The 11,785-nt window shown below is 35.2% G+C and overlaps 1 protein-coding gene across 1 annotated transcript; it reads right to left on the bottom strand.

The window, feature by feature from the left end:
• Positions 1-543: 543 nt before the first annotated feature.
• On the bottom strand, positions 544-11,204 carry LOC119774257 (probable palmitoyltransferase ZDHHC24; the record flags this gene model as incomplete). The annotated part of the gene is made up of 4 exons (XM_038271684.1): positions 544-794; positions 6,935-6,991; positions 8,759-8,828; positions 10,997-11,204. Coding segments are annotated over 4 exons (586 nt in total), but the record flags the coding sequence as incomplete, so codon positions are not given.
• Positions 11,205-11,785: the final 581 nt, after the last annotated feature.

Genomic DNA, 11,785 nt, shown 5'->3' with positions numbered 1-11,785 from the left:
CCTTAAAAAAGGCAGTTTTACTATCACAGGGGAATATTCCTGCACTAACATTTAGACCAGAAACTGACCTTTAGAGAAAAACTTTCCCTTGAGGATTCTTTGTGAAAGTTAGGGATAAATTTTAGGCAAACTAATAATATAAAAAAGAACTTTTTTTTTTTTTTTTATAAGTAGGAACTAACGTAAAATGACCAAGTTGCTTCTCAAATGACCAAAGTTTAAACAACTGTTACTCTCTTGTTAAAAGTTACAAATAATCCGTAGATAAAACAGGCGGATCGCTGATTTCTGTAGTTTTAATCAAACATTAGATTCTGAAAAAGAAATTACAGCAAAAACTGTTCCGACCAACATTTCCGGAGTGAATATTACAAAACAGGAGTTGCAATACAAAACAATTAAAAAGGCAAAATACTTCAATTCAAATAGTTCAATAATACACATTCAAACAGCAAAACCCGACAGAGAAAATAGCAGAAAATTACAAAAACCTAACAGATTGAAAATCCAACAATCAGCGTTAACCATCACCAATAAGTCTTTTCAGACCTCTGCATGCCACTGGGAGGGTTCCAGGGATCCTGTGACCTTGAAGGTAATCCCGTCTCCAGGGAGCGGTGATGCGATGAGCGGGGAGAGCCAGCAGATGTACCAGCGAAGGCCCAACATGTGCCTCAGGTTGCCGAGGAGACCCAGGTTGTACGGGCGGCGAGACGAGTTCCACTCCCTGGTGGTCTGACCTCGAAACAGCAGGAATAGGTGGAAGAAGAAGAAGGCGGAGACGCGCAGGAAACACCGCGGTGATTCAGGGGGTCCAGTGGGGGGTACTCCGGGAGTAAGGAGTACATGCCCTTTAATAGGGGCTGTTAGGTCTCTGTATGACCGGTGTCAGAGCCTGGTCCGCATTGCTGGCAGTAAGTCGGACTCGTTTCTGGTGAGGGTTGGACTCCGCCAAGGTTGTCCTTTGTCACCGATTCTGTTCATAACTTTTATGGACAGAATTTCTAGGCGCAGCCAAGGTGTTAAGGGGATCTGTCTTGGTGGCCTTAGGATTGCATCTCTGTTATTTGCAGATGATGTGGTTCTGTTGGCTTCATCAGGGCGTGATCTACAGCTCTCTTGAGCGGTTCACAGCCGAGTATGAAGTGGCCGGGATGAGGAGCAGTGCCTCTAAATCCGAGACCATGGTCCTGAGCCTTAAAAGGGTAGAGTGCCTTCTCCGGGTTGGGGAGGATGTACTGCCCCTAATGGAGGAGTTAAAGTATCTTGGGGTCTTGTTCACGAAAGAGGGGAAGATGGAGCGGGAGATCGACAGGCAGATTGGTGCGGCGTCTGCTGTGAAGCGTGCGCTATACTGGTCTGTGGTGGTGAAGACAGAGCTGAGCCAACAGCAAAGCTCTCGATTTACCGGTCGATCTACATTCCTACCCTCATCTATGGTCATGAGCTTTGGGTCCAGGACACAAGTGGCTGAAATGAGTTTTCTCCGTAGTATGTCTGGGCTCTCCGTTAGAGATAGGGTGAGGAGCTCGGTCGTCCGGAGAGGACTCAGAGTAGAGCCGCTGCTCCTCCACATCGAGAGGAGCCACTTGAGGTGGCTCTGGCATCTGATTAGGATGCCTCCTGGACGTCTTTTCCTGGTGAAGTGTCCCAGGCATGTCCCACCGGGAGGAGGTCCAGGGGGAGACCCAGGACACACTGGAGGGGCTATGTTTCACAGCTGGCCTGCGAGCGCCTTGGGATATTTCCGGAGGAGCTGGCCGAAGTGGCTGGGGAGAGGGACGTTTGGGCCTCCCTACTGAAGCTGCTACCCCCCCGACCTGACCCAGGATAAGCGGAATAAGATGGATGGATGGATGGATGGATGGATGGATGGATGGATGGATGGACATAAGCTATTACATTATCCAACTCTGTTGACATAACTGTGTCTTCTGTATTGGTCTTACTACCTTTAATGCATACAGCATGCAATCATTGTAAAAGCTAATCCTCATCTTGCAGGTGGATCTTTAGAAGGTGATGATGAATAACTATTTTTCCTTCATAAATCCATATTTGTGGCGGGTTTTTGCAAATGTGTTTGATAACCAGTGGAAACAAGGGACCTAGATGTTAAGTGCATAACAAAAATAAACTTTTTCTCAGTTGTAAGCAGTACCTCCTAATCGTGAGGAGTACCTCACGATTAGGAGGACTTGTAATGGGAAGTCAGATTGGGCGGATATAAAATGGGGTTATGTCCCATTGATTCCAACAAGATGGAAGCAGCTTTGGAGTTCTGGTTGTGAAGTTAAGCTGATGCAATTTGATGTTATTACGTGTGGAGTTTTTTTTTTTTTTTTAAGCTGAGTTGATACTAAACAGTATTGTCAAATATTTTATTTACAAAGAGAATAGAAATGAAAATTTGTTTCATAGTGATCAAGATGCATTTTACTTTTACATTTTAAGTTTTTAATACTTTTTAATTCATTTTTATATGGAAATATTAGCATTTTTGCTCAATAGCTTCCAGGTAATGTGATCAATTGACTCAAAATCAGTGTTGGATCATAATACTCCATTGTCTACAAAAGTTACGCCCTTTTTTTTTTTTTTTTTTTTTCTAATATTTTTTAAATAATTTTTATAATGAAATATTAGCATTTTTGCTCAATAGCTTCCAGGTAATGTGATCAATTGACTCAAAATCAGTGTTGGATCATAGCACTCCATCGTCTGCAAAAGTTACGCCTTTTAGTTTTACATTCTAAACTTTAAATATTTTTTTAATTCATTTTTATATGGAAATATTAGCATTTTTGCTCAATAGCTTCCAGGTAATGTGATCAATTGACTCAAAATCAGTGTTGGATCATAATACTCCATCGTCTGCAAAAGTTACGCCTTTTAGTTTTACATTCTAAACTTTTAATATTTTTTTAATTCATTTTTATATGGAAATATTAGCATTTTTGCTCAATAGCTTCCAGGTAATGTGATCAATTGACTCAAAATCAGTGTTGGATCATAATACTCTATCGTCTACAAAAGTTACGCCCTTTATTTTTTTATTTTAAATTTCTAATATTTTTTTATTAATTTTTATGTGGAAATATTAGCATTTTTGCTCAATAGCTTCCAGGGAATGTGATCAATTGACTCAAAATCAATATTGAATCATAGCACTCCATCGTCTACAAAAGTTACGCCCTTTATTTTTGCATTTTAAATTTCTAATATTTTTTAAATAATTTTTATAATGAAATATTAGCATTTTTGCTCAATAGCTTCCAGGTAATGTGATCAATTGACTCAAAATCAATATTGAATCATAGCACTCCATCGTCTGCAAAAGTTACGCCCTTTATTTTTACATTTTAAGTTTTTAGTATTTTTTTTATTAATTTTTATAATGAAATATTAGCATTTTTGCTCAATAGCTTCCAGGTAATGTGATCAATTGACTCAAAATCAGTGTTGGATCATAATACTCCATCGTCTACAAAAGTTACGCCCTTTATTTTTTTATTTTAAATTTCTAATATTTTTTATTAACTTTGATGTGGAAATATTAGCATTTTTGCTCAATAGCTTCCAGGGAATGTGATCAATTGACTCAAAATCAATATTGAATCATAGCACTCCATCGTCTGCAAAAGTTACGCCCTTTATTTTTACATTTTAAGTTTTTAGTATTTTTTTTATTAATTTTTATAATGAAATATTAGCATTTTTGCTCAATAGCTTCCAGGTAATGTGATCAATTGACTCAAAATCAGTGTTGGATCATAATACTCCATCGTCTACAAAAGTTACGCCCTTTATTTTTTTATTTTAAATTTCAAATATTTTTTTATTAATTTTTATGTGGAAATATTAGCATTTTTGCTCAATAGCTTCCAGGGAATGTGATCAATTGACTCAAAATCAATATTGAATCATAGCACTCCATCGTCTACAAAAGTTACGCCCTTTATTTTTACATTTTAAGTTTTTAATATTTTTTTAATTCATTTTTATATGGAAATATTAGCATTTTTGCTCAATAGCTTCCAGGTAATGTGATCAATTGACTCAAAATCAGTGTTGGATCATAATACTCCATCGTCTGCAAAAGTTACGCCTTTTAGTTTTACATTCTAAACTTTTAATATTTTTTTAATTCATTTTTATATGGAAATATTAGCATTTTTGCTCAATAGCTTCCAGGTAATGTGATCAATTGACTCAAAATCAGTGTTGGATCATAATACTCTATCGTCTACAAAAGTTACGCCCTTTATTTTTTTATTTTAAATTTCTAATATTTTTTTATTAATTTTTATGTGGAAATATTAGCATTTTTGCTCAATAGCTTCCAGGGAATGTGATCAATTGACTCAAAATCAATATTGAATCATAGCACTCCATCGTCTACAAAAGTTACGCCCTTTATTTTTGCATTTTAAATTTCTAATATTTTTTAAATAATTTTTATAATGAAATATTAGCATTTTTGCTCAATAGCTTCCAGGTAATGTGATCAATTGACTCAAAATCAATATTGAATCATAGCACTCCATCGTCTGCAAAAGTTACGCCCTTTATTTTTACATTTTAAGTTTTTAGTATTTTTTTTATTAATTTTTATAATGAAATATTAGCATTTTTGCTCAATAGCTTCCAGGTAATGTGATCAATTGACTCAAAATCAGTGTTGGATCATAATACTCCATCGTCTACAAAAGTTACGCCCTTTATTTTTTTATTTTAAATTTCTAATATTTTTTATTAACTTTGATGTGGAAATATTAGCATTTTTGCTCAATAGCTTCCAGGGAATGTGATCAATTGACTCAAAATCAATATTGAATCATAGCACTCCATCGTCTGCAAAAGTTACGCCCTTTATTTTTACATTTTAAGTTTTTAGTATTTTTTTTATTAATTTTTATAATGAAATATTAGCATTTTTGCTCAATAGCTTCCAGGTAATGTGATCAATTGACTCAAAATCAGTGTTGGATCATAATACTCCATCGTCTACAAAAGTTACGCCCTTTATTTTTTTATTTTAAATTTCAAATATTTTTTTATTAATTTTTATGTGGAAATATTAGCATTTTTGCTCAATAGCTTCCAGGGAATGTGATCAATTGACTCAAAATCAATATTGAATCATAGCACTCCATCGTCTACAAAAGTTACGCCCTTTATTTTTACATTTTAAGTTTTTAATATTTTTTTATTAATTTTTATAATGAAATATTAGCATTTTTGCTCAATAGCTTCCAGGTAATGTGATCAATTGACTCAAAATCAATATTGAATCATAGCACTCCATCGTCTACAAAAGTTACGCCCCTTATTTTTTCATTTTAAATTTCTAATTTTTTTTATTAATTTTTATGTGGAAATATTAGCATTTTTGCTCAATAGTTTCCAGGTAATGTGATCAATTGACTCAAAATCAATATTGAATCATAGCACTCCATCGTCTGCAAAAGTTACGCCCTTTATTTTTACATTTTAAGTTTTTAATATTTTTTTATTAATTTCTATGTGGAAATATTAGCATTTTTGCTCAATAGTTTCCAGGTAATGTGATCAATTGACTCAAAATCAATATTGAATCATAGCACTCCATCGTCTGCAAAAGTTACGCCCTTTATTTTTACATTTTAAGTTTTTAATATTTTTTTATTAATTTTTATAATGAAACATTAGCATTTTTGCTCAATAGCTTCCAGGTAATGTGATCAATTGACTCAAAATCAATATTGAATCATAGCACTCCATCATCTGCAAAAGTTACGCCCTTTATTATTACATTTTAAATTTCTAATATTTTTTTATTAATTTTTATAATGAAATATTAGCATTTTTGCTCAATAGCTTCCAGGTAATGTGATCAATTGACTCAAAATCAATATTGAATCATAGCACTCCATCGTCTACAAAAGTTACGCCCCTTATTTTTTCATTTTAAATTTCTAATTTTTTTTATAAATTTTTATGTGGAAATATTAGCATTTTTGCTCAATAGTTTCCAGGTAATGTGATCAATTGACTCAAAATCAATATTGAATCATAGCACTCCATCGTCTGCAAAAGTTACGCCCTTTATTTTTACATTTTAAGTTTTTAATATTTTTTTATTAATTTCTATGTGGAAATATTAGCATTTTTGCTCAATAGTTTTTAGGTAATGTGATCAATTGACTCAAAATCAATATTGAATCATAGCACTCCATCGTCTGCAAAAGTTACGCCCTTTATTTTTACATTTTAAGTTTTTAATATTTTTTTTATTAATTTTTATAATGAAATATTAGCATTTTTGCTCAATAGCTTCCAGGTAATGTGATCAATTGACTCAAAATCAATATTGAATCATAGCACTCCATCATCTGCAAAAGTTACGCCCTTTATTTTTACATTTTAAATTTCTAATATTTTTTTATTAATTTTTATAATGAAATATTAGCATTTTTGCTCAATTGCTTCCAGGTATCTATGTGTAGATATTGGCAGTTTTGCTGAATACGTTCCAGTTTCTGTGATGGATTGACACAAAATTTATGAGAAATCATGGTACTAGACTGGTTTAATGAGATACAGCATTTAGTTTAAATATGAAATCTCTAAATATGTATAATGTTTTTGTAAATACAACAAATATAAATATTCTAGTTTGACAGCTTCTGGGCTTCAAAATCTAAGCCTACAGTTTTATTTTGAAAACAGGAAGTTGGTACACAATGTAGCCGTTTTCACTCGCCGTGAAATTTACTGCAAAGTCTCTAATAAGGGTGCACTGGAAGTGTTGGAGCGGCTTCCTCCGATCGCAGTGTACCCGGAGAAAAGGAGAGGTTTTCCCGTGGGGGAGAAGAGAATTAACCGGAGGAAGAAGCGGTTTGAATGTCTGTCGAATATCCAACGTTAAACTAACTTCACCGCGGTGCAGAACTAACCACACACGTGTCAGCGATGTAGGCAAAGGCGAAGGCCCGCGCCGAGACCTGGCCTAAGAAAAAAACTCATATTAATATAATTTGTATTTAAATTATTTGTACAGAAAAATAAGTTTAAAGTCATTGGAAGCAAATCTAACTGAAACTTTAAAGTAACCTGAAACCAGTAGTGATGGGCTATCTGAAGCCAGGCTTCGAGGCTTGTACCGAGTAATAAGGGGGCGTGTCAATGAAGCCCCGCTTCGAGGCCTGTGTTGTAGAGGTGGGCGGATCGATCCCAGGATCGATACTATCGATACCAACGCTGGTATTTATATTGAACAATATTCGTTTAACAAGATCGATACTTTTTATCCTCTCTCGCGCGCGCTGACTGCTGCGGAGTCACCAGTTTCCCCATATGTGTAACAGCACTTTGCTCCCCCTCCCCTCTCCTACAGTCACATGGCTCAGCGGCGCCAGCCAATCAGCGCGCAGGCTTAGCTTGGCCTGCCCACTCAGCACTACGTCACACAGACAACCGCGCTGCCGGTTGCTGGGTGAGTGCTCACTCAGACTTGGATGGAGAGAGAGACCAAAGACCCGCCTCCAGCCTCAGACAGACATCTTTGACCCAAGCGTTTCAGTCCTCCAGAGAATATCCAGGTAGATAACAGTGGTCATCGTCTGCAGCACTTCATTATACATCATATATTACTCAGACAGTGTAGTTAAGACCTTGAAAAAACCCAGTACATTTATCCCATTAAAAATTGTTAGCTAAAATAAGCTAACATTAGATAATCTCTTATTTATTCCACGATTGAGAACTTTATAGAAAAAAAGCAACAGGCAAGTGCAGCTTAAATGTAAAAAGTATCGGTATCGGTATCGATATCGGCGATACTGACCCAGTATTTACTTGGTATCGGATCGATTAAAAAATCCCGGTATCGCCCACCTCTACTGTGTTGTCTTGTTGAAAACCACGTGACTGGCAACAAACGAGGCCTCGCATTGCATTGGTCACGTGACTGCTTCATTTTGCGTGTCGGTTTTCAAAATAAAAGCGCGATGAATCCTGTTTATCGTGGGTTGTAGTAGGTGGTTTAGTATCAGCAGAACTGTTTTCATCAGCAGTGGTTGAAATGGAGCTGTCAAAAAAGAGAAAAACCTCTCATATGTGGGAGTATTATGAGATGACAGATCACAATCACAACCTGAAACAGTGAAAAAAGTCCTATTCCTAAATAAAAACAATTAAACCTAAAATCCAGAAATTTCTATATTTTCTTTTGTTTAATCAGGAGATGCATCAGAATCACACATCAAAACCAGACGAAAAGCCATTAGAAGAGGCAAACTCTATGTGTAACTTAATATTAAGAATCAGAACTAGAACTCCTAGGAAGAGATGATTTTAAACAAATTCTGTCTTTAAGGAAGCAAGTTTCAAGCTCAAAGTATACAGAGTCTGCAGCAACAGTCACTCAGTTCTCAATACATTAAAGTAACACATATCTTCATTGTCTAATAAGTCCATGACATAAAAGAAAACCACTGATGGTCAAGGATTAGATTGGCTACAAATCATTTTAATCATTAAAACATGATAATTAAATAGGATTCTCCTCTTACTAAACATGAGTTTGATGAAAACTTTGTGACAATATTGCATTTCCTGATATTTGGAAGTATGATCCAACTGAGTAACAAGGCTTTTACAGTTTCACCAGCAGATGTCACTAGTGAGAGATGAATGAAGCATCGAGTAATGAACTTTTTTCAACACTTTGCGTTGGAAAGCTTCATTGCTTCATGAGGCTTCACTTGCCCATCACTAGAAACCAGCATGATCCAGGGTACGAGCAGCAGCAGGATGCTGTGCAGAGTCACGCCCTCCTTTAGGACGTCTATGAACATAGATATCCATAATAAAGGCTAGATGTCTCGTCCGCGCTGCTGGCCAATGGGGGTCGACGTCCGCACGTGGCGGCCATCTTGCCACAGGCAGCTCGCTCATTCGTAACATTGTGTTTTAAAGGCGCATGTACTTAAATAACCATAACTTCCTCAATTGTCTAACTGTTTGGTTTGTTAAACAAAAGTCAGACATGTAGTTATGACACTGCACACTTAACCATGGAATTTCATATGAAAAGAACATTGAATAGAACATACAGGTGCAATAAATATACACATGCACAAGGTATTTATGTTAAATCAATATATGCTATTAAAACTCAGTGTACTGAATGGCAACATGATATATAGATATATCTATATCTATATAGATAGATATCTATATAGATGCCTATATATATATAAATATGTATATATATATATAAATATGTATAAATACATATTTATATATATATATTTTAATATGTATATATATATATTTTAATATGTATATATATATATATACATATATATATATATATAAATATATATATATAAATATGTATATATATATATATAAAAATATGTATATATATATATATATATATATATACACATATTTATATATATATATACACATATTTATATATATATATACATATATATATAAATAAACACTTTTATTTGGGTGTGATTAATTATTTCACAGTCCTAATTTATTTATATTTACATACATACTTTTATAATATGAATATTATTGTTATAATAAAATATGAAATACTGACAAAAAAGGCTTATTGTGTGGCAACCTCTTGGTGTAGAAGCATAATCCAGGTTTCATATTAAAGGTAACACTTTGAAGTTTCATGTAGACTATTTGGATTATGTATCAGGGGTAATTACACAAAAGTTCCTATTTTTAAACCATTATAAAAGTGACATTTATTTGTTATTAAAATTGGTGCAATAGTCCCCTTCACAAGTATATATAGATGTAGCATGTTGAAATCCCCACCTACACTACTGTGATGGTATACACATGGAAGACAGAGATTTAAAAAATGACCCAAAAAACATAGCTTGGCTAATGCCCTTTGAAAAGGACGGTTTTATTGAGCTTCTGTGTAATGTACAAGAGACAGTTGTCCACAAGGCCATCAAAGCGGACAGGAAGGTAGCTGTGGTCATGTACTAGCGCAGGAATGTCAGCAAACGGGGATGGAAGATCTTCTCCTCCTGCTTACACATTATATAACCTGCAGAAACAAAAACAAAAGTGACCAACAACAATTCACGGTGTATAAGATTGGTATATCAATATGTGATTAAATTTCAATGATACACATACCCTTTGAAGATGAGCTGGAAAGTTGAAAATGTTTGGCACAACACCATCTTTAAGTTGTCCAAATGAAACTAATACAAACTTATAAAAGCTTTGAGTCAACAACAATCTTGTAATACTATTATGTCATAGCAAAAGTCTGGCATCTTCCTTTTAATAAACACAGCAAATTCCTGTAACATAATGTAAGATGTGTTGACAAACGAAATCGATTGGAAATCATGTTAAATTCTGCCTCTTCCACTGATGTAAAGTTGCTTGTTAACGTTAGCAGCTAGCTAAACTGTAACATTAGCTGCTAACTTACTAACGTTAGGTCTCACTTCGCAGCTTCTTGTTATTAGCCAGCTAACGTTAGGCTAATAATGAAAATACAACAACACTCAGATTATTGTTATTAGCCAACTAATAACTACAACCACATCCACAAAGATTGTAATTTACACCAAAGATTAATTGTCATACAATCGTTATTGGTGTCAGTAAAACCTATATAATTGACTAATAATCTCAGCCTTGATAACTTGCGCAAGTAGCCGTGATGCACAACTATGCTGCGCGATTAAGTCATTTTTCGACAAGAAAATCTGCAATTTCGACATGTTCAAGCATCAAGAATAATAGCCACGTTCATAATGTTTGTAAGAAACCAAACTGTTTGTAAATCCGTCAAGAATTCCGTGAGGTAAGAGTATTTGTGTTCGTGCTGATCACTCACCTTACATTAGGTACCACAGAGCACAACAGAAAGCCTGCCTGAGGCAAGATGGCCGCCGGTGATGACGTTTGAGACTCCGCCGTAAGACATCTAGCCTTTATTATGGATATCTATGTCTATGAAGACCTCCGCATTCATCACCATGGCGTAGAGGAGCCCCGACCACACGAACAGCAAGCAGCTGAGGAAGTAGCGGTAGTTGCGGAAGCCGACGCACCGACAGAAGAAGACGCAGTGGTGATCCCGCCGCAGGACGCAGACCTTGCAGTCGTAGCAGTGGGAGCAGCGTGGAGGGGTGTGTGTCTCACAGGTGTAACAATACCTGTGTACAAAAAGTCACAAAACATTCTCTGATCCTGAAGATGTCACTGCTATTTGTTAGAATAAGTGGGGAAAGAGAGTTTCCGCTTATTTTAGGAATATAAACCTATTGTTTTTCATTAAATTTTATCCATTACCATAAATATTAGAAAAATATTCTATTTACCAAATCCAGAGATGGGAAGTAACGAAGTACAAATACTTCGTTACTGTACTCAAGTAGATTTTTCTGATATTTTTACTTTACTTTACTACTTATTTTTATGGCGATTTTTTACTTCTACTCCTTACATTTTTACACAAATATCTGTACTTTCTACTCCTTACATTTTAAAAAATTGGCTCGTTACTTTAGTTTTGAATCATTTCAATGGAGTTACCGTTATTATTTTTCACGTCATCAATACTGTGAAAACGGAGCAGTTTTCCCCCTCTGTTCCCAAAGTGTAGCCGCCGTCTATCACACACAGCATCACATCCTTCACTACATTTCCCAGCACGCACCACAGCAGTTCCAAACAATTCACCCGGTAATTCTCACTAGTTCCGAAATTACAACGTCACCTTTCATTCAACACTTTA

This window comes from Cyprinodon tularosa, unplaced genomic scaffold (genome assembly GCF_016077235.1).
Source record: "Cyprinodon tularosa strain WSP-4 unplaced genomic scaffold, ASM1607723v1 ctg806, whole genome shotgun sequence".
Classification (NCBI taxonomy): domain Eukaryota; kingdom Metazoa; phylum Chordata; class Actinopteri; order Cyprinodontiformes; family Cyprinodontidae; genus Cyprinodon; species Cyprinodon tularosa.
This window is presented reverse-complemented; position numbering and strand designations above follow the sequence as displayed.